The sequence below is a fragment of the Schistocerca piceifrons genome, chromosome 2 (genome assembly GCF_021461385.2).
Source record: "Schistocerca piceifrons isolate TAMUIC-IGC-003096 chromosome 2, iqSchPice1.1, whole genome shotgun sequence".
NCBI lineage: Eukaryota > Metazoa > Arthropoda > Insecta > Orthoptera > Acrididae > Schistocerca > Schistocerca piceifrons.
The window spans coordinates 1,066,913,291-1,066,927,547 of NC_060139.1; the positions used below are offsets into that span (position 1 = coordinate 1,066,913,291).

The 14,257-nt window shown below is 38.6% G+C and overlaps 1 protein-coding gene across 1 annotated transcript in view; it reads left to right on the plus strand.

Moving 5' to 3' along the window:
• LOC124776578 (F-box-like/WD repeat-containing protein TBL1XR1) overlaps positions 1-14,257 on the plus strand; it is a 168,323-nt gene that overhangs the window by 124,047 nt on the left and 30,019 nt on the right. Inside the window, exons 7-8 of the mRNA XM_047251625.1 lie at positions 458-640; positions 11,855-12,057. Of these exons, the coding sequence (XP_047107581.1) occupies positions 458-640; positions 11,855-12,057 (386 nt within the window). The remainder of the gene's footprint in view (positions 1-457; positions 641-11,854; positions 12,058-14,257) is intronic.

Genomic DNA, 14,257 nt, shown 5'->3' on the forward strand with positions numbered 1-14,257 from the left:
ACTGTGCTCCTCAACTTCTTCTGCAACAATATTACCGTGGAAAGGCATAGAGACATATTTAGTTTCTTCTGCTACTGAGGACTGGTTTGCTGGTGCTGTTTGGCTCAAATTTTTATAACTAATTTGTCAGCTATGGATGGGTCAGAAGAATTGTTGCTGGCTATTATTTTTAAAATATTTAGTTCTTTAGACTTTGTAGTGGGTTCACCTTGAATTTTGTTTATATGTTTGAATGTTGATTTTAAGAATACCAGTTTGTGTTTCTTTGGGTGATATGTTATGTTACACATTACATGTGATGTGGTGGATTTGCATTAATTTGGAGTTTGTGTTTGCTGTTGCGCCATGTAATTAATTCCATGTTGTGTTAGGTGTAAACTGCACTTCGCAACATGTGTTATTCAGTTCCTCAGTTAAGCTCTGTATTTAAGTGGTTGTTAATGTGTTTGCTCCACAGACAACAATCATTTGGGATGCAGCATCAGGACAATGCACTCAGCAGTTTTCTTTCCACTCAGCTCCAGCCCTCGATGTGGATTGGCAAACAAACACAAGTTTTGCATCATGTAGTACAGATCAGTGTATACATGTGTGCAAACTGAATGTGGATAAACCTATTAAATCTTTTCAGGGACACACTGTAAGTCTTACAATACAAATTTTTTTATCATTGTGCATGTACAAAAGGAGTGTAGCAGAATGTCTGTATGGTTTTAAATGAATCATTGATACATTTATTGGTAAGATTTTCATCAATTTATCCAGCATTTTATGCCTTTATATCTTGGAAATAATATACAGTATAGCAAACTTCTATTGTAAGTATTGTTCAGGGCTTCCATTTGATTATCTATGTTTTTGTAGTTCTGTACTACGGTATCATCAAGGACACCTCTGTGTAAGATGGCTTGGATATCCTCAGCTGCTGGTTTTAAGGGGAAACGGTGGCAGTCTTGCACTGATATTTTTGTAAATCCATATCTTTGCCATTTTTTGTTCAAGCTCATTGAAATTTTGTACACTTATGTATAGAGATCTAATATGATTTTTTAAAAAAAATTCAGAATTTTTAATAACAATCTAATGCTGTGAGATAATTTTGATTTTTTTATTGCATTATTATTTTAAGGTACACTTTTTCATAATTTCGAGGCAAATTTTTTAATAATAAAATAATGTACACTAATAGGTGTACAATTAAGTGCAGTAACTTTTTGGTAAATTAATGCTATTATTTTCTGTGATATTTTGGATTCGAACATTTATTACAAGCAAACTTTTCAATATATTATCAACCACAAAACTGTGTATAATATATCAAATAAAATTTTGTTCCACTTAAATATTGCTTCAAAGTAAAAGAATAGGTGTGCCAAATTTCATTGCAATCCTTCCAGTAGTTTCTGATATATGTGTTCCTGAAAGCAGAAAACCTTAAGTTGCAGAAATATCATTTTAAAGTGTGGATGAAATGGAAGAAAACATCTATCATACCTTAGCTAAAACGGGTCATATCCATGTTCCATTTCTTCATCATCCTCTACAGCTCTTTTAGCTTCTCTGCTTCTTTGCCTAGCAATTTTTTGTATGTTTTGGACTGAATTCTCCGCCTTCGCGATTCTTTGCTTATCGATGATCTGCAGTATCTGCTCATTGAAGACTCCAGGTGTAAAGCCCAACTTGCTGAGGATGTGAAGTCTTGCCACATTCCCATCATTAAACACTGCTGCAGCTTCCAAAGCAGAAATCTTCACCACCAAATTGGAAACAAACACAGTCTTTGGACATCTTTTCCAAATAAGAGCATTGAAACTCCGTGCAGTGAATTATGCCCCCTCTTCATCCAGGAACTGTCACAGGAAACTGCTATATTGTTGCTATTAGTTGCTTCACAATTTTCTTGAATTGCCCCCAGGACTGCCATTTGCATGCTCTCTTCACTTACTTCTGCAACTGCATTGAGGAGAGCAGTATTCATTGCAGAAAATTTTAGGGGAGGACCAGGCATGTTCATAATACCACATAAAAGGTTTCCACCATCTCTTCCAATCACTGTACATCTTAGTCCATAATCAAATCTCATATTGGCTTCATAGATTCTATTACTGACCTTTGATGTGTTGAGTGGTCTGTCAGCATCACAGTTTTGACACAAAATGTGCAATGTGTAAACCAAACCACCTCCCTTTCCATCATCAACCAAATCCACATTTCCTCCACAAACAGAGCACTTGCAGGCTTTTCTAAGTGCTTCTGCCACCATTTCCAGATCCACAATTCTGAAACCTGTATTTCTGTCTTGATTTATTTTTTTCTGACACCATCCCTTTCCCAAGTTTTATTCTAGATGCACTTTGAGACAAGCTAATGTTCGCATCTGCAGGCCCGACCCTAACCTTAATGTCAGTTTTTCACTTTATATTGGAAATATGGGACTTATTATATTTTTTAAATACTTTACCAGGTCTTGGCATTGTAAAAAGGGATCAGCAGATTCAACCTTGCACAAAGAATGGCACAATAAATCAAGCGTCACTCGAATTCCGCTGAACAGCACAAAACTTGTTTACAACACTCCACAACCTTCTATACCACACTGATTGAACCAGAAAATGGCTCCACAACCTCCTGTTATGTATACAAAAAATCACAGCCTTCTAAAGCTATATTTTCTAGGTTCACAGGCCAAATTCTGCAATAAAATTTTTCCTCCATTTGGTACATTGAAAAGTGGGCTTGGCGCATTACACTGCTTAGGGTTTTAATTTTTTTATGCCATTTGTAGTTCAAATTTCAAGGAAAAAATTTGGGATAATAATCTCAATTATATTTACTATCAAATAAGCAAATAAAAATAATTTGTAAATTTTTCATTATTTCTGCATATGTCTCCCCTTAAGTATTGATACAAAATCTCATCACACTTAGGTGACACAATATTAACCATAAAGATTTGTGATTGTGTTGTGTCTCATTTCTGCTTCAGTACTTTCTGTGATTTCAGTGAAATATTATTGCAAGATGGTATGCTGACATCAGTGTGTGTAGCACAGTTGACAAATGAAGTATAAACTTCCCTTGCTATTTGTTACAATTTATACATGATTGACAAGGTAACAATTAATGCTAATTAATTCTGTCTACAGTTAGACATCAGTGACACTGAAATTCCTTAGCTTCTGGCTGACCAAACTGAGTCCTCATTTCACACAACATGTGTATGTGTCCTAGTCGCCACCATTCCACAGTATTTGTCTCGATTGTGAGAATGCTGCAAGTCTCAGTAAAGAAGCTTCGTGGCTGCCAAAGTGAAGTAACCGGTAATGAGCAATCTCTGCAGCACTTCATTCTTACATTGTTTTCCATTAGACCTGTTTGGTACGCCTCGCACACACCTGAGAATTGTTCTAAGATATGTTGTATTTCTAAGCAATCTCCTTTAGAGACTGACTTTCTTTTCCAAGTATTCTACCATTGAACTGAAGTCTGTTTTACCCACGACTGAGCCTATGTGATTGTTACATTGATATCCCTACAATTCATTACACCCAAGAAACTGTTTGAGTTCACTGATTCGAACTGTGACTTTTTGAAACTTCTTTTCATTTTGTGAATTGCAAAATTTTAAATTAATGAACATTTAAAGCAAGTTGCCAATCTTTGTACCAACTGGAATCTTTATCAAGATCCGGCTAAGTATTTGTGTATCTTTCAGATAGTACCTCATTACAGAGAATTACAGCATGTGTGATAAGTCTGTAGTTACCATTAATATTGTCTTGAAGGTCATTAATATACAACATGAACAGCAGGGGTACCATCACACTTACTTGAGTACATGTGACGTTCTAAAACTGCTAACGTGCTACCGAATATGACAAGCTTTGCCCTCCCTACAAAGAAATCCTCAGTCTAGTCACTTGATACCACATAGAGTTGTAGTTTTGGTAACAAGCATATGTGTGGTACTGAGTCAAATGCTTTTCAGAAGTCAAGAAATACTGCGTCATGTGACTGCCTTGATATATGGCTTGCAGAAAGTCGTGAGAAAACCATGAAATAGTTTTCACACAACTGATGTTTTTGAATTCGTACTGGTTGGCATTCTGTTCGAGACATGTCATTGAATTTGCGCTCAGAGTATGTTCTAGGATTCTACAACAGATAAATGTCAGTGAGATTGGATAGTGGAAGACTGTGACTTTAAAGCGAACTTCTGGGATGAGATCATCTCTCCCTTGACATCTTCACCAAAACATTGGCGACTCACAGCAGCATTCTGTCACCCACCAAATCTTTGTAATATCCTCGTAGAACATGACATTCTCAGATAATTATCCCATCCCTGCAATCATTGCTACTGTAAATTCTGCCCCCTTGCTCTCAAGTGCTGTTACAGTCCCACCATCTAAATACTTCAACATCAAAGACAGAGCAACATATGAAATTATAGATGTTTACAAGTAACATGTCTTCACTGCCTGTATTTTTACCATATTTATAAGATGAAGGTTTTCCTAAATTTGTCTTTCAAAAAATACGTCTTATACTTGCAGATTAAATTATTGCTGCTGAGGTAAACAATTTTACAGATGAAGCTTTGGCTGTTGAGGTTTTGTACAAGTTTCTTTTGAAGAGAAATGAAGGGTAGAGCTTAGCAAACACTTTCGTTTTAACCATCTGCTGGGCATGTTAGAAAAGTTACATGACGGGGTCTTTCAAGACCCCAGTTCATTTGACTGGAGCACTTTATTTATTGTCTGGTTTTGCCATTATTTCTTTGTTGTAACATCAAATTGTTATATTCCACACTGTTTTTATTCTTAGTGGATCATGTATATGAAATGAAAATTTGTTTTTTATATTGTATGGCAGAAAATTCATCATTATATAATTTGCACACATTTTGTTTTACATTGCTTTTTGTTACAATAACATCTTTTATTTTTTACAATTTACATCCTTACATATTAAACATCATCAGGACATACAGTTTTATTTTATCTTTTTGAAGACAACTGATCTATTTTCTTATTTATCAGTTTTTGCTATATCTATAGAGATCATAACACAAATAAAAGAAAATGAAAACTTCAGTTCAATCAGATAACCTATTCTAATTTTACTGTGATAGAAATGGCCTTCTCACCACGACACGGTAGTCATATGTTGATGTAAGGATGTACAAGCTGTCATCTTAACTGCAGCAGGAACTGCCACCTCTTCTGATTTGAAGTCAGACGTCGTGGGTGAAGATGCAACCATATAATCATTGCAGCAATTCCAGCAATGTTGATCATATTATAGAAGAGTACAAGAGGCCAGTGCTTGGTGTTGTTTCATGCTATAGGTGCCCACAAGTTGACACAAGGTGTCAACACCCCCCTTATGTTTGTTGTAATGCTCTATTACTTTTGGCTTCTTTTTGTGACCAACTACAGTTCATGATCAGTGAAGAGAGGAGACAAGTGTAACTGCTAATGACTTCTTTGGTACATATGATACTAGTGATACGGAATAAGAGAATCCAAACACAGAGGGATTTACTTCTCTCGAATGATGTGGCTGCCTCTCCTTCGGAATTTTGATCTTGTTTTCCTTAGAGCTCCGACATAGGTGGTGTTCATCGCCAGAAATTCTCTCACTAAAGGTATGCTACTGAAAAAATTGTAAGCTGCAATGTTGTGGCCCTCAGTGAACCATTTTGCAGTTAGATCTCTTGTTGTTGTTGTTGTGGTCTTCAGTCCTGAGACTGGTTTGATGCAGCTCTCCATGCTACTCTATCCTGTGCAAGCTTTTTCATCTCCCAGTACCTACTGCAACCTACATCCTTCTGAATCTGCTTAGTGTATTCATCTCTTGGTCTCCCCCTACGATTTTTACCCTCCACGCTGCCCTCCAATACTAAATTGGTGATCCCTTGATGCCTCAGAACATGTCCTACCAACCGATCCCTTCTTCTGGTCAAGTTGTGCCACAAACTTCTCTTCTCCCCAATCCTATTCAATACTTCCTCATTAGTTATGTGATCTACCCATCTAATCTTCAGCATTCTTCTGTAGCACCACATTTCGAAAGCTTCTATTCTCTTCTTGTCCAAACTATTTATCGTCCTTGTTTCACTTCCATACATGGCTACACTCCATACGAATACTTTCAGAAATGACTTCCTGACACTATCAATACTGGATGTTAACAAATTTCTCTTCTTCAGAAACGCTTTCCTTGCCATTGCCAGCCTACATTTTATATCCTCTCTACTTCGACCATCATCAGTTATTTTGCTCCCCAAACAGCAAAACTCCTTTACTACTTTAAGTGCCTCATTTCCTAATCTAATTCCCTCAGCATCACCCGACTTAATTAGACTACATTCCATTATCCTTGTTTTGCTTTTGTTGATGTTCATCTTATATCCTCCTTTCAAGACACTGTCCATTCCATTCAACTGCTCTTCCAAGTCCTTTGCTGTCTCTGACAGAATTACAATGTCATCGGCGAACCTCAAAGTTTTTATTTCTTTGACAGAATTACAATGTCATCGGCGAACCTCAAAGTTTTTATTTCTTCTCCATGAATTTTAATACCTACTCCGAATTTTTCTTTTGTTTCCTTTACTGCTTGCTCAATATACAGATTGAACATCGGGGAGAGGCTGCAACCCTGTCTTACTCCCTTCCCAACCACTGCTTCCCTTTCATGTCCCTCGACTCTTATAACTGCCATCTGGTTTCTGTACAAATTGTAAATAGCTTTTCGCTCCCTGTATTTTACCCCTGCCACCTTTAGAATTTGAAAGAGAGTATTCCAGTCAACATTGTCAAAAGCTTTCTCTAAGTCTACAAATGCTAGAAACGTAGGTTTGCCTTTCCTTAATCTTTCTTCTAAGATAAGTCGTAAGGTCAGTATTGCCTCACATGTTCCAGTGTTTCTACGGAATCCAAACTGATCTTCCCCGAGATTGGCTTCTACTAGTTTTTCCATTCGTGTGTAAAGAATTCGTCTTAGTATTTTGCAGCTGTGACTTATTAAACTGATAGTTCGGTAATTTTCACATTTGTCAACACCTGCTTTCTTTGGGATTGGAATTATTATATTCTTCTTGAAGTCTGAGGGTATTTCGCCTGTTTCATACATCTTGCTCACCAGATGGCAGAGTTTTGTCAGGACTGGCTCTCCCACGGCCGTCAGTAGTTCCAATGGAATATTGTTTACTCCGGGGGCCTTGTTTCGACTCAGGTCTTTCAGTGCTCTGTCAAACTCTTCACGCAGTATCGTATCTCCCATTTCATCTTCATCTACATCCTCTTCCATTTCCGTAATGTTGTCCTCAAGTACATCACCCTTGTATAGACCCTCTATATACTCCTTCCACCTTTCTGCTTTCCCTTCTTTGCTTAGAACTGGGTTTCCATCTGAGCTCTTGATATTCAAGTCGTTCTCTTATCTCCAAAGGTCTCTTTAATTTTCCTGTAGGCGGTATCTATCTTACCCCTAGTGAGATAGGCCTCTACATCCTTACATTTGTCCTCTAGCCATCCCTGCTTAGCCATTTTGCACTTCCTGTCAATCTCATTTTTGAGACGTTTGTATTCCTTTTTGCCTGTTTCACTTACTGCAATTTTATATTTTCTCCTTTCATCAATTAAATTCAATATTTCTTATGTTACCCAAGGATTTCTACTAGCCCTCGTCTTTTTACCTACTTGATCCTCTGCTGCCTTCACTACTTCATCCCTCAAAGCTACCCATCCTTCTTCTACTGTATTTATTTCCCCCATTCCTGTCAATTGCTCCCTTATGCTCTCCCTGAATCTCTGTACAACCTCTGGTTCTTTTAGTTTATCCAGGTCCCATCTCCTTAAATTCCCACCTTTTTGCAGTTTCTTCAGTTTTAATCTACAGGTCATAACCAATAGATTGTGGTCAGAGTCCACATCTATCTGATACCTTTTAGTATCTCCAGGGTTCTTCCATGTATACAACCTTCTTTCAGGATTCTTAAACCAAGTGTTAGTTATGATTATGTTGTGCTCTGGGCAAAATTCTACCAGGCGGCTTCCTCTTTCATTTCTGTCCCCCAATCCATATTCACCTACTATGTTTCCTTCTCTCCCTTTTCCTACACTCGAATTCCAGTCGCCCATGACTATTAAATTTTCGTCTCCCTTCACAATCTGAATAATTTCTTTTATTTCATCATACATTTCTTCAATTTCTTCGTCATCTGCAGAGCTAGTTGGCATATAAACTTGTACTACTGTAGTAGGTGTGGGCTTCGTATCTATCTTGGCCACAATAATGCGTTCACTATGCTGTTTGTAGTAGCTTACCCGCATTCCTATTTTCCTATTCATTATTAAACCTACTCCTGCATTACCCCTATTTGATTTTGTGTTTAAAACCCTGTAGTCACCTGACCAGAAGTCTTGTTCCTCCTGCCACCTAACTTCACTAATTCCCACTATATCTAACTTCAACCTATCCATTTCCCTTTTTAAATTTTCTAACCTATCTCTTATGACTCTGGAAACCTGATTTACTTTTCTCTTTTGGCTGTGTTGTTTTCCCAAGTAAATTTATCCATTCAGCAGAAATGCATTTTTAGAATCGCAAGCCCACCATATTTTTATACCATATTTGGCAGGCTTGCTTTTCACATATTGTCGAAATGGACATTTCCCTCTAAACTGTTCATCAACAGTTATGTCAAAGCCTGAACTGTATATGGAAGAAAACTATGTAGTGAGCATTTCCCAGATGTCTCTAAATGCAGCTAATTTACTGTGAGCCCTACAAGCTTCCCTTGTTTCCTCACTGTCAAACCTGAGAAAACTTGTGATAGCTTGAAACCTTTTTATGTGCATTGTTGCTCTGAAATTAGGTCTGCCATGTTCTTCGTTCCACTGATCTGTAGGCTCCAGAAGATACAAGCAAACCAATGATCGCCTCTAATTCTTCTGCATCTAGTTCCTTCCATACCTTAGGTGTACTACTAGGATAATCTTCATTCCACTTTAGTACACTCGCCTAACCTCTCCGTTAGTTTCCCTTGCCACAACGGACATTATTTCTGGGGTAATTAGGAGCTTTAGGGCTCCTTTTATTGAATTAGGGGGTACGACTTTAGGACCAGGTTTATCATGAATTATATTATGAGATGGAATTTGGCACTTAGTTAGAAGCTCTTTGTACCAAATCATTCCATTTTTTCCAGTGAAATAACCTTTCATAGTGTTGTCATTACTTACAGTTATATCATTGCTACTGTGAATGACGTCATCTTCAATATCTTCCTCTTCCCCTTCCATTATATCACTGCTTTCCTGCTCTTCACTATCTGAGGGCAAGTATTTATCATCATCCAGGTCATAAATACTTTCATTATCTACATCATCATCATCCCACATCTCAAGAAGATCTTATCAGCTTCTTCAGTCCGAACAAGTTTTCCATCAACCCTGAACAAAAAATTAATCCTATATTTAAATTCTAACGTAAGTTATATGAAAATAGTTTTCCTTCAGTTTCCACAGTTTTCATAATTTTGATTGACTTACATTATAATGAACAGACATTTCTTTCTTTATATGAATACTACCATACATGTATGAAAAACTGTAAGATTTGAAAACAAATACTGTGCTTACGTAATAAAGCCAGCCATCATCCACTTCCCTCGCATCAAAAATGCTATCTGAAGCTTAACAACTGAGTAACCTTCATTATTAATAAGTTCTGCCAACTTCAGCAATTTTCTGGCAACACAAAGTCAGTTAAACCAGCTGGGCTCTTTGAAGACCCCAAGTGCCTATTTTTGTTGATTCCTGAATTAAGACATCATAAATTAAGGAAATATTTAATTAATGGTATTTAAGCATAGTAGCCATAACTATGAGAGAGATTCAGGGACCATGAGTGTTGTAGATCCAGTAAATAATGAAGTGCAAGAAGTGTAAGTGGTATGGGGTCTAAAACGACACCACATGCCCAGTGGAGGGTTATAGGCTTGAGATTTCCCGATACACAGAAGTGCTCGATACAGTATCGATCTCATTTGATCAGTCACATGACATTTGACTCGTGGCACATGTGCAACTGATGGATATGTGAGAAACTATAAACTAGGCACTACAACAATCTAATGCTGTGCTTAAAAAATTGAAAATTGTGAAATACAGGAGAAAATAGCATTAAATTAACTCACAAACTTTTGAAAAGTTCTCATACAATTGTGGATATCATATTTATGCTGCTTTTTAAGTAAAGGTAAAATTCAGAAGTGAAACTCTTGTCCATTCAGAAGTGAAACTCTTGTCCTTCAGAAACCATTACATGATTCTGAATCCAAGTCACTGTTTTGTTTGGCTATGAGAAATTAATGATTTATGAAGCACGTTTCAAATGAAAATTCAGTAGGTGTACACATATCGGAATACTGGGGGTAACGCTACCAGCTTTTAATCAGCTTTACAGCAAGATGGTGACATTCGTAGGAAACGAGAAAAAAAATTAATGCAGAATTGAATGTCTAACAAACAAAACAAATCACATTAGGCTGACTGCAGTTGTTATGGCAAAAAGAAATTATAGTGGAAAGACACATTGCGGAGACAGTACCAATGGACAGATTTCAGGACAAATGGGAGTTCGAGAACTGAACTGAATCATTACTGCAATCTTTAATTTAAGTATTAGTTACTGTTGTTACATATGACCTGCACTCTAGAAGATACAGCTGTCTGTTTTTCACTGTTGCCAAAGCACAGCACTGCAGAAGGCTTGTAGGGGGAACAGTGACACGAGCTCAGCTAAGAACTATTGTGAGTGTGGAGAGGAAATTGGTGAGTGGGCAGCAAATTTTGTCTCGCAGTACCAATGGACAGATTTCAGGACAAATGAGAGTTCGAGAACTGAACTGAATTTCCAGTTACATACAGTACATACAGCTGCAATGAATGAATGAACTAGAGTTTGTGGAAGTTAGTGTTTTGTTTGTGTTGTTAAATAGAAGCCTGGAGCAAAGGAGAAGGGAGAGGACAAGTACCAATATCGGCACATGACTTGCTCCTCTTCAGGGTTTAGTTGAGCCAATGCACCTGAGGCACCAATCACTGTTGACAATATCACGTGTTCACTAAAGGTAACACTGTCGAGAGGCTGGGAATTTAATCTTGGGCTTTGACACAAAGTTTGTTGACAAGCTGACTGCCTCTGTGCTGAGCACCATCTCCCTGATTGTTTGTTAGTACTCTTGACTGTGGAGGTGGGTTAGTTCTCAGTAATATCAAGAAAGCGTTATTCAGCATTGTGTAGTATATTTTCAGGTAAAAGCGTACAATTTTATCTTTGCTTTTGATATGTGGATGTTATTTTCATCTGTGAAAATCTGTAATAGAATCTGTACATCAGGATCGGGGAATATGACCTCCTCTGTGACATCTTAATAGATAATATTTACTCTGTTGGTTTTCTTTCTAAATTTCTAATCATATCTGCTTTTCAAAATTGTAGTACGCACCTCTGAAAATTTTCTAAAGTTTCCGGTTGTGACTTATCCCATAGCTTCAATTAAATAATTGTTCATTTTGGTGTTTTGAAGTACTGTTATGTGTCTATAAGTAGTGTGCCTGAAATGAAGAGTATTGGAGCACCCAGCCTATAGGATAATTGCCAAATACTTTGTTGGGAAATATAAGAAAAATAAGTTGATTTAAACTACTACTGGTCAGTTTTGTACCTATATGAAATGTTCATTATTTATTTGCATTAGATATGTAAACTATAGTCATAAATATTTACTGTTACCAAAAAGTGTATGATGTTGTGTCTGTGCCATATTTTCTGATTTCAGAATGAAGTTAATGCTATTAAATGGGATCCTCAAGGAAACTTGCTGGCATCTTGCTCAGATGATATGACACTGAAGATATGGTCCATGAAACAGGACACTTGTGTCCATGACCTGCAGGCACATAGTAAAGAAATCTACACAATCAAATGGAGTCCCACAGGTCCAGGGACATCTAATCCCAATATGAACCTTATTCTTGCAAGGTAATTGCTTTCTTTTAATAATAAATGCAGCACTGTGTGCCAAGTCCCTCAGTATCTTGTAGGACTTTTTGTTATATTATTTGTTTTAACAGTGTGTTTGAAAAGAAACTCTGATTCCAATGATTTACAGGGTAAGCAAAGCTGTTGCATAAAAATTAAGTCTCTCAATTTATGTGCTACTCCATTAAAATCACTGTATTCTACCATACAAAGATTCATACATGTGTAGTAAACAAGAAAAACTACATTTAGGAAAAATTTAATCATTTTTCACATAGGGGATACAGAAAAATCTCATGGAGATTCAGTACATGTGATGGTCAGTTGTAAATCAAACTTCACAGTAAGGTGGCACATTTCATTTGTTCATTTCACTAACTTGTAAATGCGGTAAATGGAAACCTTTGGTAAAATGTCAGAAGTGGCCAGTTTTCAGCTTATGTCACCTTAACCATAGTTATTCCTTTCTCAATATTGTGAAAAGGAAAGTTGCCACCCACCATATAGTGGAGATGCTGAGTCGCATAAAGGCACCACCACTGGTTTTTTGAACTGCAAGGATTATCTGGCAGAAGGTCTCTGCCAGCTGTCAGATACATCCACCTACAAACCTTGCCACAGTGACCCCATTCCAGAAATCCAGCAGGAACTCCAGTCACTCCTCAAATCCTGAGGCCCATCCCAGAACCTCTCCCTGGAGTCCATCTCTCTGCGCGCTCGTAAAAGTCCATAAACCCAACCACCCAGGATGCCCCATTGTGGCCAGTTACTCTAACCCCATTGAGAGAATCTGTCTCTTAGACCAACACCTTTAACCTATTACCTGGAATCTACCCTCCTATATAAAAGGTACCGACCATTTCCTCTAACGGTTCAATCCCGTCTCCGGCCATCCTGATTTAGGTTCTCCGTGATTTCCCTAAATCCTTTCAGGCAAATGCCGGGATGGTTCCTTTGAAAGGGCACGGCCGATTTCCTTCCCCGTCCTTCCCTAACCCGAGCTTGCGCTCCATCTCAAATGACCTTGTTGTCGACGGGATGTTAAACACTAATCTCCTCCTCCTCCTCCATTTCCCTTACGGACTCTCCACAGTTCCTGTCCCTGTGCAACATGGTGTCCAGCTCGTCACTTCTCTTTACACTAACATCCCTAATGCCCATGGCCTTACCGCTATTGAACACTACTTTCCCAGTGCCCAGTGGGTTCCAAACCAACTATATCGTCACCCTCAGTTACTTTTGCTTTGAAGGCATTACCTACAAACAAATCCTGGATATGGTTTTGGGCACCCATATGGCACCATTCTATGCCAACCTATTCATGGGCCATCTAGAGGAATCCTTCCTAAACATACAGAATCCTAACACACACACACACACACACACACACACACACACACACACACACACCCTGGTTCAGATTCATTGATGACACCTTTGTGATTTGGTTTGAGGGTGAGGACACCCTATCCACAATCCTCCAGAACCTTAACAACTTCTCCCCCATTTGATTCACCTGGTCCTATTCAACCCAACAGGCCACCTGCCTAGATGTCAACCGCCACCTCAAAGATGGCCACTTCACAACCTCTGTCCATGTCAGACCCACAACCACCAGCAGTACCTTTGCTTTGACAGCTGCCATACCAAGTTCCATACCAAGAAGTCCCTTCCATACTGCCTAACCTCCCACGGTCGTCGCGTCAGCAGTGATGACCGGTCCCTCCGCCACACACCGTCCGGTGGCTTGCGGAATATGGATGTAGATGTAGATATAGAAATATTTTGAGGGTGTCACTGAAGCCTTCACAAACCGTAATTATCCTCCCAACCCTGTACCAAACCAAATCTCCTGTGCCTTATCTTTCCAGTCTGCCAACACTTCACGAAATTCCTTCGTCCGGCCACAGAGCAGCATTCCCCTCGTAACTCAGTACCACCCAGGACTGGAGCAGTTGAATTACTTTTTCCGCCAGGGTTTCAACTACCTCTCGTCGTGCCCTGGAATGAGAAATGTCCTGACCACTACCCTTCCCGCCCCTCCCACAGTGGTATTCTGCCGTCCACCGAACCTATACAATATACTCGTCCATCCCTACACAACCCCTGCTCCCAACCCCTTACCTCATGGCTCATACTCCTGTAGTAGAGCTAGATGCAAGATCTGTCCCGTACATCCTCCCACCACCACCTACTCCAG